The sequence below is a fragment of the Corythoichthys intestinalis genome, chromosome 12 (assembly GCF_030265065.1).
Source record: "Corythoichthys intestinalis isolate RoL2023-P3 chromosome 12, ASM3026506v1, whole genome shotgun sequence".
Lineage (NCBI taxonomy): Eukaryota > Metazoa > Chordata > Actinopteri > Syngnathiformes > Syngnathidae > Corythoichthys > Corythoichthys intestinalis.
This window is the reverse complement of record NC_080406.1, coordinates 36,294,581-36,314,468: the sequence shown is the minus strand read 5'-3', so window position 1 is coordinate 36,314,468 and position 19,888 is coordinate 36,294,581. Positions and strand designations below refer to the sequence as shown.

At 35.6% G+C, this 19,888-nt stretch overlaps 1 protein-coding gene across 3 annotated transcripts in view; it reads right to left on the bottom strand.

The window, feature by feature from the left end:
• The window catches only part of sacs2 (sacsin molecular chaperone 2), a 36,949-nt gene extending 23,490 nt beyond the window's left edge, over positions 1-13,459 (bottom strand). The window contains exons 1-6 of one of the 3 annotated variants that reach the window (XM_057851731.1): positions 13,368-13,459; positions 8,372-8,433; positions 6,968-7,013; positions 577-664; positions 342-453; positions 63-209 (exon numbers count right to left, since the gene is read on the bottom strand). In XM_057851731.1, the coding sequence (XP_057707714.1) occupies positions 63-209; positions 342-453; positions 577-664; positions 6,968-6,996 (376 nt within the window). In that variant the 5' untranslated portion in view covers positions 6,997-7,013; positions 8,372-8,433; positions 13,368-13,459. Of the gene's footprint in view, positions 1-62; positions 210-341; positions 454-576; positions 665-6,967; positions 7,014-8,371; positions 11,668-13,367 lie in introns of those variants that run through there. The other 2 variants (XM_057851734.1, XM_057851732.1) reach the window with 2 other exon arrangements.
• Between the last annotated feature and the right edge of the window lie 6,429 nt (positions 13,460-19,888).

The following is a 19,888-nucleotide window of genomic DNA, read 5'->3' as shown; positions in this document are numbered from 1 at the left end:
TTAGTCTACTTACCACAAAATATCTATGGAGGTATATCCCAAACATCTGAGAAGAGGTTTACCTGTTATGTGGTAAACAGAATTGAAACCAATTCCGAACCTCCCGACGGTGGCGGGGTCATCACGCTTGACGCTCCTTCCGACGGCTTGAATTCCTTCCCAATCCTCATCAGAGAATGGCGCATTGTTGTAGCTGTACAGAGAAGGTCCTGTGCAAAAAAAAACGTTTTTTTTTTTTTTTTTTTTTTGCAAATCAAAAGTTAAGGTCATAAAAAATGGAAGCAACATCATGTCATACAGAAAAAAATGGATTAAAGTGTGAGCATCTTCATCAAGGTTACCTTGGAATTTTCCTAAAGCATCTGTCCAAAGACTTTGAGTCCCATAGCTTCTCTCATCATGGATGAAAGTCACATTAGTGGCTTGAGCGTCATCTGCATTTTGAATCAGCTCCTGAATCAAAAAAACAACCCAATCAGCAATCAATCATGTCCCCTTCTACAGAACTACAAAAATTTACATGAAAAATGACAAGTGCTAATCATATTTCACCCTTGATTAATACAACTCACCCACCTTCAAAATTTGTCCGCCGTCTGGGTACCGACGTAGGATATCTTTCAAGTAGTCAATGAAGGGTGGCGCTGTGGCCCCGAAAGAAGTCCTTCACCAAACATTGAACAATTCAAATCAGACATTTAGCACATTTATTCCATATATAAAATCTGTTCCTGTGGGTAAAATGTCTCTTTAAGTCAAAATACTGAAAGCACTGATTGCATTTTTTCACCAAACCACCAAAACACTCGTTAATTGATGCGGTGATCTTACAAGACAAAAGACATTCACTGACTTACATTACCTCACGATATTGTGCCTCATTGTTGGAAGCATAATGCTATATATGACTTTTTTTTAAAGGGATAAAAAGACATGTAGTTCTTAAAAGTTAAATGTTAGTACGAGTAATAATAACTTGATATAAAAACCCCTCTGAATGTTTTCGTTTGAATACATTTTGTACAATTTTAAATTAAAAACTAAACTCGTAGCTCGCCATGGTTGTTGACGTCGCGGGGCGGTGACGTCACAGGGCCACGCTGCCGTACTTCACAGTCAGTCTAACTATGTAAGGTAGTGATTTTAATACACCACAAGGTGTCAATGGCGAGTTTTACATCAAAGAGTATTACAACACCTGGGGAAATGCTAATATTCCATCATTTATCCATAAACACATGCCTTTTGGATTCATATCATGCCACTTCGTGTAATTACACACATCGCAACACCAAGAAAATGATAGAAATTTGGATCGATTGTAAAGCTAAAACGACTGGCGCCCGATATCCCCGAAACTAGCCTATTGTGTGCGAGACATCACAACTAGGAAACACATGGCCCAGTGCTTGGGTCCTGACAAAGTACTGAATGGCAGCGATGATGGCGGACAATTTTGTTTCTAGTTGCAGCGACGAATGCGACATAACGAACGTTCTTCTAATAGTGACGAGGAGAGTTATGAACCTTTCTTTGGTGTTTCGGGCTATCATTTTGAGCCCAAACGAAAGCCAATGTAGCCTAATGAAACGATCATTGAGGGGAGCAATCACACTGATGAAACACCGGCCACAGATCGTGTGGGAAACACCGAATGGTTTGTTTTGCATTTCTTTTTGTGAAGCTGATACACCATGACCGCAAAATAAAGTAATATATAGAATAATTATCATTTATTGTGCTATCATAGGTTTTCGCTCTGCCAACAGAATCAAATATGAATGGGATTAAAGGATTTGTTGTATATATTTTACAAGCGATAATTTATACGTGTCCAGTCCTATATGCAATGCATAATGTTTTTTATTATAAAAGAGTACTCACTCGGGACATTTAGGTGGCTGCACGTGTATGGCGGGCACCGCATCTGCTTTCAGCAGCAATTTCTTAGCAAAACCTGATTTAATTTGTCCATAGTTCGAATAGCTTTTAGGTGTAAAATGCACACCACACAAAACTGTCGGGTCTGCAAGATTAGCCCTCTTTGCACCGACGAACTTTACCCATTGTCTACGTAGTCCAGCTCTTTTTCTCGCATTCGGGAACTCATGGGTACTACACTGCGACAAATGGCTATTTGTACACCACATAGCACGACAGGTTTGAACCATTTTAGCGATTTTTTGATAAAACACGAACGCAACTCTCTCGTCGATAAACAACGATGGCACCTGCCTCGACCTTTTGTTTCCTCGCTGTGATGTCACAGCCCCATTCGGCTGTTTCCGGGCTACATTCGGAAATGTTCGTAATTTTCGATCTGTTTTCGATAATTGGTCATGAATGTGATTTTTTTTTTTGTTAACTTTATTAATATTTGTTATCTTGCCATATTGATATCTCACAGCCCCTCAGTATTGTAATTCTCTTTAATAAGACATCAAGCCAATGAGTGCGTTTTGTCCCTCGACTGACTTAGCTCCCAGTTTTTTTTAGACTGGGTCCAATGTGATTCACTTTATTTGAGTGTTGTTTTCACGAGACTCCTGAAAATGGCTCCCAGCATCATAGTTCGTGTATTGTGACTAAATATTGCCATCCAGTGTATTTGTTGAGCTAAAGGAGTTGCTAAAATGGTTAAATATAGTTTGACCAAAGTCGGAGTAAGGTTTATGTGTATTTTGCGCATCTATTTTGATTGTGAATGCCAGTTCTCTTTGCATTGTTGTGTGAACACATTAATAGAATAGGGCCTCAGTAATACAGATTGAAGCACTTTTCTTCTTGGTGACATTTTTTGAGAGGGATTAGTTTTGTAGTATTTTCACTACATAATACTTATGTGTGTTGTGAAAGAGTTGCCGAAGCTTATGCCAATAAACGGCGCTGTCCGAGCTACGAATTTGAATGCCTGTGTCCACTCTCCTTTTTCTCTCCCACTGTGGATTAAAGAAACAACAGCGTCAGTCAAGGGGGGGGGGGAAATGCACTCATTGGCTTCATCCCTAATTTATGTATAACTCGCCATTGACATCTTGTGGCGTATTTAAATCACTACCTTACAAAATTAAAAAGTGAGTTTTTTTTTTTTTAAGTGACTAGTGGAATTCTGGCAACGTGGCCCTGTGACGTCACCGCCCTGCAACGTCAACAACAATGTCGACCTACTAGTTAAAATAATTTTACAAATTGTATAAAAACGAAAACATCAAGAGGGCTTTCAATATCTAATTATAATTACTTGTACTAACATTTACCTTTTAAGAACTACAAGTCTTTCTATCCGTGGATCCCTTTGAAGTAATCATTCATAACAACATCTAAAACGAACATTTTTACTCCTTATATTCATTATACAAACAACAACCATTTGCTCCTGTTTCCTACAACAGCACAAGCCTCAAACAGCCTAAAAAAGATCTGCTAGCATATTGATAATATACAACAAAAAGCCCCAAGACATGCTAACAATTAGCATAACTAGTCACTGTTTTAAAAGTGTCCGCAATAGTTGTTTTAAGGCAAACGCTACAAAACATGTACCAAACTGCGGCCTGGTGCTCAGTTTTTATCAGAGGGGGGGTAGTAACGCATTACATGGACTCCGTTACATTTACTTGAGTAACTTTTTGTGAAAAATGTACTTCTAAGAGTAGTTTTACTGATCCATACTTTTTACTTGAGTAGATTTGTGAAGAAAAAAACGCTACTCTTACTCCGATACTTTGGGTTACACAAGAGTCATTAAATTTTTTTCTCTTTATTCTATATATTAGATGTATTATTTTTTTTGCCAGCAATGCCAAGAGTAGCTCTACCAATTTCACCAATGCGACGCCGCAACAATAATCACATGACTCCATTATACCAATCCGACGTAAGCTTTATGTTCTGTGATCACGCCAGTCTGTTCAATCACGTGGTGTCTTTAAAGCGCCGTAAAAAAAATTAAGTATTTGACATTGAACGCTGCCCTTAACATGACTCAAAAGCGAAGATTTTAACCTCTCTCCCAGTCTTAATTTGGCAAGGATTGACCGTTGAAAACCGGATATATGATCCTTTTAATTTCATAATTGTAACTATGAAGGAGCAATTCACTATTCAAACTAGGAACAATTTTCTCCACTAGAGGGCACTTATGCTCTTTGGACGAATAATGCATTATTTCTGTCATTTTTTTTTTTTCTCTCGTCTCTCGTCGGAATTCTATGATTTTTTTTTTTTTTTTGTGTGTGTGTGTGTATGTCTTTGGCTTAATGTGATTATGTAATGGGTTATTGTACAGTATTGTTGTTTAACAGTTAATGTAGATAACTTTGCGCTGAGAAAAAAAAATCAAACAAATTTGTAAGTAGTTACTTACTCATTACTTGAGTATTCTTTTCACCAAATACTTTTTTACTTGTACTTGAGTACAATTTTTGGCTACTCTACCCACATCTGTTTTTTCTTAGCTCACAGCGAATTATGAAAATATCCATGAATAAAGCCTGCAAAAGCTGCTTATATTAATCTCACATTCTGTTCCACTTCTTAGCTTTAACACAAGATGGAGCGAGTGACTTAAACAGTGCCTTTGCATTAGGTCAGGAATCAAAACCTAACATGTTGAAATCAATGTAGGAAACGGTAGAATTGCAGTATTTTATTATTTTTTTTAAATGAATAAACTTAATAATGTGATAAATTGACCAGTGATTCTCGACTCTTTTGCTGTCGCTGGACATTTTCTCAATGTTCTGCGAAGCTTGCTTCATTAGTGTGAAATATATATATATTGCAATATCCTTATACCTCTGGGTAATTTTATTGCTTGAATCCCTTAACTCATTTACTGCCATTGACAGTTATAGACATCAAATTCATTTCATCTGGAAAGGCTGGCATTGAGTGATCAAGTTTCACTGCCATTGACACGAATTTCACTGCCACTGTATTATATAGTACTGACTCACAGTGCCCAGGACGGCACACCCGAAAGAAGAGCAATAGCGTATTGCACGGAATCTATTTTTAGACCGTGACGTCGCGATCGTCACCCGGAAGTGATTTAACATGGACACGCCTTCGCATACAATCCATGTCATTACTACTTGTTTTCTGCCTATAAGCTTTCAAAAAAGAACATGCCGAGGAAACACTGCTGCTATGGAACTTGTAGAAACGACTCCAGACATTACGACATATGAAGGATGTTTTCTTCTGTTTCCCAAAGCCAAAAACTCGGGAGGAAAAAATGAAGTTCAAAAGACCAGTTTAACACCAGCAAGGTGAAGCCATTCAAATTTCACATGCAGTAAACATTTTCTTGGGGGCCATGGTCCTTCAGAGGACGAAGAGCGAAGCCATTTCGGTATTTTTACTTATATTTTAGCTTGGCGTTTTGCCATGCTGCCTCTGTCTGACAATGAAGGGCCTGAAAAAAATTAAAATGGTATCTGACTGCCACTGTTGTTACCTTTCCTGTTGTAAAAAACAACTTTAGTAAGGGGGGAGTGTAGATAAATTATAGAATTAAGATTTGTTATTAATGAAAAACTTTAATTCAATTCGATTCAATTCAAGATCGCTACACAAAAATAGCAATGTAAATTACCCCTAAGAACGGTCAGAGACGTAAGACAACCAGAGGATATAATATATAAGAAAGACGGGCATATGGTGGTAAAGGATAGATTGTTGAAACAGGAGAATATCATTGTCAGTGGCGTGGTCAATGCACACAAGAAAAAGTTGTTGATAAAAAAAGCTACCTCTGGATCAGGTCGGCTCTTTTCCCCATCTTTTTCAGCCCTCGACACTCAAGCCATCTCTTTAAATGAACATTTGTATGTTCTTCCACATCTTTACCAGTGATGTTTAGCTCAGTAAACATCTCGTTTGTACACTATTTCCATGCATTTAGCATTAGTGACAAATGCGAGCTTGACCTGCCTCGCAACAATTGCTAATGTCATGAATATCAATGAGCAAAAGTGACGTGTCACGTGCAGTCCGCCATTTAATTACATTATTTACTCCATGTTTTTATAAAATAGAACACTATTCAGTAGAGCTGGGAATCTTTGGGCACCTAACGATTTTTTTTTTTTTTTAATGTTTTGTACATTAGTTTCAAAATCGTTCAGCTCAGGCTAAACCAAACTACTATTTCAGTATCAAGTTAACATATAACAGTAAACAAATATACAAAAATAACAGTAAATAAAATACTCCAGTCCCCATTCTGTATCAGAAGCTTTAAACTACATTCAATTAATTTAATGTTGTGAATCAACCGTTACAGTTGTTAAAATTGCTCCCGTCATTCCATAATTTCCCTTCTGTCTACTTTTGATATGTCAAAGTTTTAAAACTGTTTCATCATTTAAAGATAGATTCAAGACAAGATTTTGCCAATTTAGGAGTATTTTAGATAAAAAGTTAATTAGGATCGATACAAAAGAGCCTTCTAGAGAAGTCTACTGCTTTAAGATGGCGGCTGTTTACTAACGCCGGCAAGTCTGTCATTTTGCATCTCTGTTCAATAATACATGTTCTAACACCGCCATCGTCTGTCATTTTGCATCTAGTACTACATATATATGATATCTACTGTAGCCGTATGTTTGTAGCAACTAGCAACTGGGCGTTGTTTGTAGCGGCTGTCGGCCGCATTCAGGTATGATTGTTTTTGTTCAGGGGGTTGGATTGGATTAATGCCATTTCCATTCATTTCATTAGGGAAAGATGACTTGAGATATGAGTGTAAAAAATACCAGACTTACATGGGAGTGCCTTGTTTACCTCAGTAAACACTGCGCCACACGATATCGTGATTTGTGCGCATGTGCATCACTTCAAAGTCGCATTCCATTCACATTAAAAGCTTGTTGTTTTTGTATCTCGACAATGATGCATAAAAATTCAGCAAAACATTGTTACGCCTGTCAAAAGGCTCAAAACAAAGCGTTGTGTCACTTACCGTGTTTTTTTCTTGGAGCTCATGCTCATCTTTTGTTAGACGACTTCTGTTAAAAAAAAAGACACAAGATTGTCTTTGGGATTATTTTTTAAAGTGGTTTGGATGTTAACTCATTCACTGCCATTGATAATGAAAAACATCACATCCATTTCAACTAGGATGGCTGGCATTGAGTAATCATGTTTCACTGCATTTCACAGCCAATGAATTAAAAAAAAAAAAAAGATAACCATGGAACTGAGAATGGTAAAAGGTAAGTACAAAGCCTAAGTCATAAAAAGCAAGTTAAGTGTGAGTACGAGTTGTTGCGTCGATATCTTATTATATTTTACAGTAATTCACTTCTTTTTTCAAACCTTTGTGACTTTTGTGAAAGGTAAAATGTGGCTGGCTCGGGAACATTTTTTTTTTCCAATCAGAACTGATACCCTACGCTGACTGGTGACCAGTGTTGTTAATCTTACTTTAAAAAACTAATTAGTTACAAATTACTTCTCCCCAAAAGTAATTGCGTTAGTAACTCAGTTACCTGAATGTAAGAGTAATTAGTTACTTGGCAAAGTAACTGGAGATAATTTTCATGTTTTTTTTTTTTTCTCAAAAAAAAAAAAAAAAAAACGGGTCACATAATGTGAAGTTTGAAGGGTTTTTGGGACAATTGACCCTAGCCCAATTCTTTACCCCAAACTTAGCTAGACACAGGGGTATTGCGGATAGTGCGATAACTAGATGGTGACCTTTTCTGTGTGTGGAATTCATTTAATGTTGTGAATCAACCGTTACAGTTGTTAACATTGCTTCCGTTATTGCATTAAGTGTTAAAACGGTTTCATCTTTTCAAGAAAGATTTAAGTCAAGATTTCGCCGATTTAGGAGCATTTTAAATAAAAAGTTACTTAGGTTCGCTAGTAAGGTTCTCTACAACAGAGCCTTCCTGAGAAGTCTGCTTTAAGATGGCTGGCGGCTGTTTACTAACATATCTAGTTCTTTATACATGTTGCTAATGCCGCCGTGTTTGTCATTTGCATCTAGTTCTATAATATGTGATATCTATCATAGCATCATGTGGGCGTAGTTTGTAGGGTATCGGCTACAGTCAGGCATTATTGGAGTCACCTAGCATCACGTTTGCAACAGCGTCCCAACTCCCTTGCATCCTCCCCACTCCCACTCTGCTCTCTCGTCTCCGTGAGCCCGTCACTTTTCTCGCGTCATTCAACCAACATAGTAACGCATAGTAACGCACGCCTTTCCCGCCTCAGTAACGCTAACGGCGTTGCCAAGATGAGAAAAGTAATTAATTAGATTACTCACAACTGAAAAAATTAACGCCGTTAGTATCGCCGCCGTGATTAACAACACTGCTGGTGACAAATTGAGTTGAACTGGTGTTTAGAGACTTACCCAAGAATCTAGTTGGTCATTCCTGTGTCATCGAGAAAACCATGACGTGGATAAGAAGATAACTGGAGAGAGGGAAAAAAAAAGAAAAAGTGTCAGTCTAGAGTATGTAAAAGGTTTAAATTTCGAGTTTAAGATTACGCTGCCGCTCGAGTGAAGTGAAAGAAAAAGTCAGTCTCTCATATGCTTCAGCTGTTTATTGAACGAGAAACAAACTAGGCCTGTACAATTAATCGTTTGACACATGCGCAATAGTCCCATCGGTTGATTTTTATGTTTTTTTCATGTAAACTTTTGTTTTTCTTCATAAAAGCAGCAAATGTGCAGGGACATGGCTTCCTTGATCCCTTTTATATACACCCATCCACATCATTCAAAGATAAACCCCCTGAGCCTGGAATTAAACTGTATTATATGAATACTAGGGATGTCCCGATGGCACATTTGTAAAGTATAATGTGTAGTAATTTCAATAAAACTTTGTTGATGTAACTTATTTTTGGCAGCTTACAAAGTGCTTTCATGTATGAAATAGTCATTGTTATGGGTAGTAAGGGTGTAACGGTACATGTATTTGTATTGAACCGTTTCGGTACGTGGTGCTTGGTTTGGAACGGAGGCATACCGAACGAGCTTCTGACGTAATGTAAACCTTACTTTTCGAGGCTGTGAGTCGATCCGGTTACAGTCTCTTTGTGTAGATTATATTTACTTCGTCTTCTCTACTATAATGAGGACCAACACGATAGGACAGTATAACCCAGAAACGTCAACGGCGCGACAACGTGGCCAACGCGAGAACGCAGTGAAACGCGGGTGTTAAAGTCAATCAGCCAATGCACACCAGTCGCAGTGCGGCCGCGTGTTAGACGCGTCCCAGAAGCCGCTCAACATGACGCATGCGTAAAGAACGCCAGAGTTTATTATTTGACGCGACACGCGACCCTCCTGCGTCATTACTACTACCGGTAGCTAGGATCGGGCAGACCGGAAGTCACTCGTAGGCCTGTTGCGATAACAAATTTTAGATATGCGATATTATTGCACTCCCCCAATTTTTTTCAAAACAAATATACAATAACGCAGTGAGAAAACAGTATATATCAATAGATCAAGTACACCCATTTAAACGCGATAAGAAATCACAACTACAAACAATAGACCATGCCTCTTAAGTAAAAGACAACAATATCAATACCGCACAGAAACACAGAATAAATAAAATGTGTTCTTCAAGAAAAAAAAATACAATTGCAGTTAATAACTTAACCATTTAGGCAAATGAAAACTTTTCCCCTCATAGCTTCTGCAATGGTGTTCCATAGGGATGCACCGATACAGTTAAGTCTTGGTTCGATACGATTTTCGATACGGGGGACACGATTTTCGATCTGATTCAATACATTTAATGCTCTGGGAAAAAAATAACAACTGTATTTTTTTTTTTTTTTTTTTTTTTTTGCAACAAGCAAAAATTAAATTGCCATCATATTAACATGCATTTTAGTGCATAATATCTATGTATGTGCTTACTTCTCACTGATCTGAAGAAATTTAGTATAAAAGTGCTGAGAACAATCTTTACTGTTTGTAAAGTAAGGCGGGGCACACTGTTGATTGCTACAGCTCTCTTAGCAGGTAGGTTTACTACATGAGCAAAACATCCTATTTGTGGCCCGAATCCATCTTGCGGCTATGTTTAATGTTACGCGCATGCGCAGAACCGCATCGTTGCAATTTTTAATGGGTTGCAAAATTTGTCAGAACACCGGTCCGTGAAAAAAAAAAAGACCCAAATAACACCGGTCCGTGGTGCAAAAAAGGTTGGGGACCCCTGCCCTAGAGTGTCAGCCAAAGATTTACAGAACTCACTGGCACAGTCCAATATCTCTGTATGTATCTCTATATGTAAAACTATGGCCAATAATGGTGTTCATGGGAGGACTCCACGGACGAAGCCACTGCTGTCTAAAAAAAAAATGTTGCTCATTTAAATTTAATGTTCGCAAAAAGGCCTTGGACACTCCACAGACGTTTTGGCAAAATATTTTGTGGACTGATGAAACCAAAGTTGAATTATTTGGGAGTAACACACAACGTCATGTGTGGAAGAAAAATAGAACAGCTCACCAACATCAACACCTCATCCCCACCATAAAGCATGGTGGCGGGAGCGTCATAATTTGGGGCTGTTTTCCTCTTGACTGGGAACAGGGTCTAGTCAGTACACATACCATCCTCATTAAAATATGAAAACTGAAACTACCCAAACATTTATAGGTTAACGCAGACAATGTTTTTTCATCTGTGTGATTTTGAAAAAGATCAGATCACATTTGATGCTGATTTTATGCAGAAATGTAAGAAATTCCAAAAGGTTCAGATACTTTTTCATGCCACTGTAAATTTTTATCAATGTTTATGCAAATATTTCAGTTTGATTTATTTGAACATTTATTTATTTGAATTATTACAATGCTGTCATTTTTAGGCTCTGTGCTGTATTCATCTGCTGTATTATGATGATATGAAGGTGTTGTAGGTATCCATGATAGTAATTAAATAATCTTCTGCATTTACACTGTAGATTGTGCATTGATTGGCTGTCATTTGGAGCTAAATCAAGGCCAAAAGTATTGTAGTCTAAAAAAAAAAAAAAATCAAACTGAAACTTGAAGGTTTGTTCTTGAATCTTATAAAACATAAAAACACTTTTTTACAGTTACAGAGTTAATATTTTTATTTTGGTTTCCGTTTGTTATTTTTTCAACCTTCGTATCCCCCCGCTTTCAAACCTTTTTATTTTTTCAGCTTCAAACTTTTAGCCTTGTAATGGCGTGGGGGGCGTGGCCTTGACAGAGAGCTTAGCAAACCATCCCCAAATGATGTTTCCTTTATTATGTACTATTTTTCGCATTGTTGTAAAGCACTTTGAGGACCTTTCTGGTTTTTGTAAAGGGCCATATAAATGAATTTGAATTAAGGAAATATGAGCACCTTTATAGATTATGACCAAACACTTTATTTTCTTGATATTTGTAAATAATGTAATGCTAAGGGGAAAGACACAAGGAAGTTCAAAACTTTTTCCACTTCAATCAGAAAAAAAATAGCATTTGAAATTTAAAAAAAATGTTTTTTGGGGGTGGGTGTTTTTTTTGCATATGAGTTTTTTCTTTGATTGTTTTTGGGGTTGAATGTCCTACCCATAATATGGCCCTAACACGAAAAGGATTGCTTTTCAAAACATTTTTAATTAAAAATAGAGTCTTAAATATTTTTTTCCTTTTTTTTTTTTTTTTTTTTTTTTTTTTTTTTTTTTTTTTTTTTTTTTTTAAATGAAAGTGATTTTTTTTTTTTTTTTTTTTTTTGGTTCTGCACTAATTTTTTGATTGAATTATAAAGACACAAATTCCCAACCCAAAATGTGGCCCAAATGCAAAACATCATTCCCATACAAAAAAGTTTTTCAATCAAAAATAACTTAACTTCATTAATAAAAAATAAAAAATTTAAAAAAAAAAACATTTTAATTGAAAAAAAGTACTGTTCAAATGCATTTTTTGAGTCTCAAATTTATTTTTGCATTCACTGTTTTTTCTTTGAAATTTGTTTTTGATTGAAGTGACATTTTTTAATTGAAATCATATATTTTGATTGAAGCAGCTTTTTTTTTTGATTGAATAATAAAGACACAAATCGACTTTCTTCAAGACACACAAGGACACACACTCTTCCCATGAGGTGCAGCGTGTAACTGCAGACTTAATGTGCTTTATTTTGGAAATGTTCAACGAAAGTCTTTACTGTAAACTTTACACTCGATGAAAGAACATTTGGCATGCTCGTGCATGTGGTGCACATCGTACATTTTGCTGTAAACCAGCAAGCTTAAACAGTTTTTCTTATTAAAAACATTTTAAAAAAAATAACAAAATAAAAAAACTTTCAGTTTCAATCTTTCTTTTTTTCCAGATTATAATACTTTTGGCCTTGATTTACACTGCTGGCCAAAAGTATTAGCATGCCTGCAACTCTGTCAGACAATGCTCAATTTCACCCAGAATTTTTTTTTTTTCACACAAATTAGAGAAGCGTCACATGATTTTTCAAAGGGTGCCAATACTTTTGTCCGGCCCATTTTTGGTGTTTTGTGTAAAATGATAATAAGTTTTTTTTTTTTTTTCATTCTCTTTTGTGTTTTTTAGTTACAAGCAAAATAAATGAATAAATGAAATGAATACCAAAGCATTTGTAATTGCAATCATTTTTTGGGAGAAATTGAGTATTACCTGACAGAATTACAGGGGTGCCAATACTTTTGGCCGGCAGTGCAGGTCCATAATTGGCTTGGCTGATTCAAAGAACTTATAATTAATTTGAGAGGTCAAGTTACGTTATGTGCTTGACTTTTGAACGACTTGAACCATGTAAATCAAGAGCAGTACAGTACTTGTACAAAGTCACGAATGTAGTATGGAGATCCAAAGACCCCTACTCCGAGTAGCCACGGGGGACGCTGTTGCAGGATCAGTTTCGATTACGGGAGAAACGAAACTTATTCCAAAGATCGATAAAAGCACAGAAAAGCTCCTAATAGAAAACATTTGATCCATCAATATTCGGAATACGTCCAATAAATATACATTTGGTCGATCGTACATCAAAATAACACATTTTCATTATATTTTATAAGTGCTGAAAACGTCCAGTTTAACTCAATACGTTTTTTAAAAACACATTTAAAAGTGAAATAAGATTTGTAGCTAACTTTGGAAATGTAGAACATTTGAATGAATGAATTTGTTTCTACCCTCATACTAAAACGTTATTGGTATAAATCTAAAGAGGAAAGAAAACTGGATCATCACATTTTTTGTACTTGTTAATTTTGCATCATGGATCTGAAATGGCAGTTATTGTTGCAAAGTAATTGCTTTTCTAGTTGCTAACATTGATTAAGTGATTAGAAAGATGAAGACGAAAATTTAGACATTACCTCAGTCGTGCTCTCTTCCTCCTCGAATGGTGCTTTCTTGAGCCTGCTTCGGTTTTTAAAGGCTCCACAACAAAAGTAGTGACGACACGTTGCATTTTTTGGTTTCGATTTCACGGTAACTTTCGTTTATTGCAGAAACAAAAACTAGAGAATAATGCTGCGTTCGAGGAAGGTGGGAAATCGGAATTATCCCACTCGGAATTATCCCACTCGGATGGTACCAGTGTCGACCCTAAAGCGTTCCAAGCGAAAGTAAACCGCAAAGATAGGTGATCGCGACAAAATCTTTTATTTTGGCCATCAAAAGACATTTTGACCTCTAGCAAACCTGCCTTCCTGTAAATATGCAACTGTACTGTTGTAAGGTATATAATTTGCTAAAGGGTCAGGCAGGGGCGCTGCCAGGGGTTTTGGGCCCCACCATCAGTGCCGGGAAACACACACACACACACACATTTAGATTATCAACTACGGAATTTCCTGTATTCTGGTGAATCTTTACATACTAATTTGTGCATTTTCTGCATTAATTTAAGATGAAAATATGTTTATGAAAACATACAGCGTATAGAGCAATAATGAATAGACTGATATCATCTATAAGAAATGTACTGAATGCCATCTTTTACAATCTAAATATATTTTTATTAGAAATATTCTCAAAGCAAATACCATAATGAATGTCTTAGAATAAATGTTTTGTTTTAACTTAACTATACAACAGTATACATTAACCACAATTAAAATAACATCATCTTTAGAATGATATAAGAAACAAAGCGAGAAGCAGATTTTTTGACCTTGTATACATACTGTAGCAAGTGTATTGATCTAATGTAGCCATACATTTAACTGCATGATCCGTGGTCCCTTGCTCAGCCTTGCCCACCAAGAGCCCAGCGCCGAGCCTTCTTGTTAGCAAAATCAATGATCAAATCATTAAAGTCTAGCTTCCTAGCCAACTGATTTTCAATGGACAGCATGGCAAGACTAGAAAGCCTGTCCTGACACCGAAGCGAGGTTCCTTGTTAACAAATTAAATTCAATTGATGACAAACTAAATTCAACAAATTCTTGACAAACTGGATTCAAGCCGATTTTAAAAAAGAACATTTCCACACCAACTTTTAACATCTGTAGGAGACCAAAAAATGCCGTTATTGTTTGGAATTCATTTTTTTTGGGCTGGCAATACATATGCTCTTTGGGTGTTTACTTTTGCCAAAAACAAAACAAGAAAAAGAAACATTTTGTTTTATTCCTGATAGAACTAAAATTTGCAAACGATTACTAATGTTCTACGTAATTTTCTGAGTGGGCCCCATTACGGCATGGGCCCTTAGAATCAATATCACTTTTCACCCCTATACGGTGCCCCTGGGGTCAGGATAACATCATGAGAATGAGAATGCTTTATTTTGGACATGAGAAAATAAAAGTAATAAACAAACAAACAAAACAAAAACAAAATAGACAAACCAATTATAATACTTGAGATAACAGCAACAATATTTAAGACAATAATAATAATAATAATAAATATTAGAATTTATTCATTGTGTCCAAAAAGGAGTAGGATGAAGCATTTGCTTATTAAAACCTACCCCCCTTTTCTATTCCTCAATAATATCAGTCCGCCTTATTTAATTAGGCCTCATATCAACAAAGAAATAATGCAACCATATACATATGATGCAAGACAAAAACAAAGTACCAGCCAATAACAGATATGCGAAAACCCCCTATATTAAAACCCTTCCTCTTCCCTATACCCTGTGAAAATCATGTGTTTGTACCACTTCCTAAACTGGGTCATGCTTGGACATTGCTTGAACCCCTCATCCAACTTATTCCACAGCTTTACTCCACGAACAGAAACACAAAAGCTTTTTAATGTAGTCCGTACTCTCTGATGCTGTAAGTGAAACTCCCCTCTCAAACTGTAATGACCTTCTCTGTTAGAAAACAACTTCTGTATATTGCCAGGAAGTAACATGTGGATAACCTTATACATGAGCTGAGCTGTTTGAAAATGAACCAAGTCCGTGAGATTTAAAGTTCTGGATTTTAAAAATAATATATTAGTATGATCCCTATAACCAGCATTATGTATTATTCTTATGGCTCTTTTTTGCAAAATGGATAGTGAATTTATTGTACATTTATAAGTATTACCCCAGAGCTCTGCACAGTAGTGTAAATATGGCAGGATCAAAGAGCAGTAAAGAATGTGGAGTGATTTTATCAAGAAGGTGTTTTGCTTTATTCAGAACTGAAATGCTTCTTGCTAATTTACTTTGTATATGTTTTATATGAGCTTTCCAATTAACCTTGTCATCAATTACAACGCCAAGTTACTTATTTTCATGGACCCTTTCAATATTCACCCCGTCTATCTGTATCTGTACTTGACTATATTTATTGTGGCTGCTAAATAACATAAATTTAGTTTTACTTAAGTTTAATGATAATTTGTTTCTATCAAACCATGCTTTCGGTTTACAAATCTCATCAGAAACCCTACACAGGAGTTCATGTAAGTCCCCCCCTGAGCAAAAGATACTAGTGTCATCTGCAAATAAAACTAATTTTAGTTTGCTTGAAACTTTGTATATGTCATTTATGTAAAGAATAAACAGTTTTGGACCTAACACTGAACCCTGAGGGACGCCACACGCAATGTCTAAGCATGATGATGCATAGTCACCCAACTTCACAAATTGTTTTCTGTTACTTAAATAACTCTTCACCCAGTGTAGTACCACCCCCCTGATCCCATAATTTTCAAGTTTATTAATTAAAATGTCATGGTTAATAGTGTCAAATGCTTTCTGTAGATCTATGAATATTCAAACTGAATGTAATTTGTGGTCAAGAGAGTTAGTGATCTCCTCAACTGATTCTATTAAGGCTAGTGATGTTGAACTGTTTGCCCTAAATCCATACTGACCATCAAAAAGTAAGTTATATTTACTGATGAAATTATCAAATCTTTTGCTGAATAATTTTTCCAGAATTTCGGAAAATTGTGGAAGTAGAGAAAACAGGCCTATAATTTGTGAAGTGATGTCTATTCCCAGTCTTGTATAATGGCACTATTTTAGCTATTTTCATTTTGTTTGGAAATGTACCCGTTTGAAATGATAAGTTACAGATGTATGTTAGTGGTTTTGAAATCCCCTCAATGACCTTTTTCACAACTGTCATGTCAATGTCATTTAAGTCAGTGGATGTTTTGCATTTACAATTATTTACAGTATGGATTATTTCTTCTTCTACAACTGCTGTAAGGAACATTGAGCTGGGATTCCTTTTGATGAGGTTGTCATTCCACTCATCAGATAAACTTATATTTAGATTTTTTTTTTTTTTGCCAGATTATGTCCAATATGTACAAAGAACGTGTTGAAGCTGCTGACAATGTCATCCATATTATTATTCTTCATATCATTATCCACAAAGTATTGAGGATAACTCTGTTTTTTAGCACCATGTTTAATTATTCCATTCAATATATCCCATATTCCTTTAACATTGTTTTTGTTGTTATACAAAATTTTACTATAATATTGTTTCCTACATACCCTTATGATATTAGTCAGTTTATTTTTATATTTTTTGTATATATTTTCTGCCTCTGTAGTTCTTTCTTTTATGAATTCTCTGTACAGTGTATTCTTCTTCTTACATGCGTTCTGTAATCCTTTCGTGAACCATAGTCGATCTTTGTGCTTTTGTTTTCTTCTGTACTGTTGTAATGGACAGTTTTTTTATCATATAATGATGTGAATATATTCAAAAATATTTTATATACACAGTCTATGTCACTTCCATTGCATACATTTTCCCAGTTTTGTTCTAGTAAATCCTTTTTAAATGAGTTCAGAGTTTCCTCTGTCCTCACTTGCCTGTATTTGACATTCTGCGCTTGCAAATTTCTAAACTGGGTGCCTTCATAAACTGTAAAAACTGGTAGGTGGTCACTAATATCATTAATTAACAGTCCGCTTACTGTATTACTTTCAATGTCATTGGAGAATATATTTATAATCTATTAAAGTAGCACTGTTGGTTGTGATTCGGCTCGGTCTGGTGATTTTTGGATACAAACTCAAACTGTACATGGTATTGATAAATTCATCAACCGCTTGGTGCTTGTTTGGATTGAGCAAATCAATATTGAAATCCCCACAAATGAACACAATTTTCTGAATAGCTTTTAAAAAGATTTCTCCTATCCAGTCCTTGAATGCATCAATGCTAGAGCCAGGTGCTCTATACATGCAGCTGATTATGACATTTTTGCTTTTTTCATCATCTAATTCAATTGTTATACATTCCAACAGGTTATCAACCACAGTCGTCATACTTTCTACAACTTTGTAGTTCAGATTTTTATCCACATACAAAGCGACACCTCCTCCACTCTTGTTCTTTCGGTTTACACAGTTAAATTCATAACCATCCAGTTCAAAATCCATTCCTTTATCTGCTTTGAGCCATGTTTCTGATATGGCAATTATTTTGAATGGTTTTATAAATTGATTCAGATACTCTCTTATATGACTGAAGTTAGCATACATACTTCTGCTATTGAGATGTATTATTGATAATTTACTGTTCATTTTAATGGTAGAGTTGTACTGTTCCTCGGTGTAATAGCAGCAGTTGATGTTGGTATTAAAAAAGAAATTCTTGCCCGGATCTATATCATGCTCCAGCTCGAATGATTTATGTTTGATATGTTGAAATGTTCTGAGCTCTAGTTCCCCATGTTGATGATCCTTTGGAATACATCCCTATTGTCTCTAGATGGTGAAGGGTGTGTCATGATGGTGTGTGTCTTCATACCTCACAAGTCCGTGTTGCTTATTCATACCTGCCCAATTCCTCCATGCTCCTGACGACCAATGTTTTAGCTTCTTCAGGTGTCCCATTTAGTTTGATGAATATTTTACAAGTTCGATGTCCATGTTTGTTGAAATTTCCCTTGTTTTTTCATTAGTCGTGCTTTTCTTGCGATATCAGCGTTTTGTTTTGTCAGATGCTCGTTCATGAATACGTTGGTTCCCTTCAGTTTCCTTCCTTGTTTTAACAGTGCGGTTTTGTGCTTTCTATTGACAAACTTGATGATGACAGCTCGATCATGCAAAGAGATGGCAGCTTATCCTCACGCAAAGGCAGTAAAAAATATATAGTGTTACTGGTAGTTGTTTAGAATGACTAAATGAATTTAACAATAAATAGATACAGATCATGGTCGTAGTTTCGGTCTCAATGTTGGTAGGGACGATATAACAGCATTACCTGCATGTACGTATTTTGCAGGGGACGGGACGTTAATAAGACCAAACAGATTGGGTGAACGGCGGTCAAGGCTACATTTCTCTCCAATAAGAACCTAATTAATTGATACACTTGATGATTGATGCAAAATAAATCTGTATTGACCTATAGCCTTCTAACTTTCACACAACAAATTTACAGTATAACGTCTTAATCTGTTTATTTTTCTTAAATCTAGTCGAATAATTTTCATCTTTTGAGTTTTGAAGGCTAGTTAACGGATTAATGCGTTACTTTTAGTAAATATTACCATTTGTTCTTAATAAGCCTACACATCTAAAAGTCGTTCATTTTTTCACCGAAATCAAGAAAAAAATGTCTGCAAATAATGTTTTGAACAATAGTTATTCTTGAATTAAGAACATTTTTTCCTTTCTTTTTTTTTTCTCTAACCTCTCATGTTCAGCTGATTGACACAGAGAATGGAGATCTGAGTGTCTGATTGGTCTAAAGAGTTTTAATACATATCACATGAGAGTCTGACATATTCCCATTGTGATCATTCAACGTACCTCATTTATTTGGAGAAAGCAGCGAACAGGAAAGGGTTATGGGGGAACAGAAGAAAAGAAGGAGAGAAATGAAAGAAGCACAAACAACAACAAATACATTCAACACCTACACTAACTATGAATATGTTGGTGCTATCGTTAGCTAGTTGTATTATTGTATTAAGAACATTTCTGAAGTTTTTTTTTTTAGATTAAATATACAAACTTTTTGCTTAAAATAAGTCTGTTCAGCTTATTTTCAGCTAGCCATTTTTCTTATTTCAAGAAATCTGAGTAAAATTTACTTGAAGCACTGACAGATAATTTCAAGTATTTCTACTAGATTTACACTAAAAACAAGGGAATCTATTATTTATTTATTTCATTTTATTATTGTTATTTTATATATATATATATATATATATATATATATATATATTTTTTTTTTTTTCAGTTTTAAGGAGGTGGGTTTTTGCAGTGCATATGTATTGGTTCAGGTGATACACCGTTTGATTCAAATCTTTGTTTTCAAAAACTACTAAAGAAACATTTTGAGAACTTCCAGAATAAATGTCTGGATTTTATTAGGAAATTTACATTGCATTATTTGAGCACAAATTATATTAACATACACAAGAAATACAAACTTGTTAATCATCTCTTAAGTATCCAGGAATGCAAAAA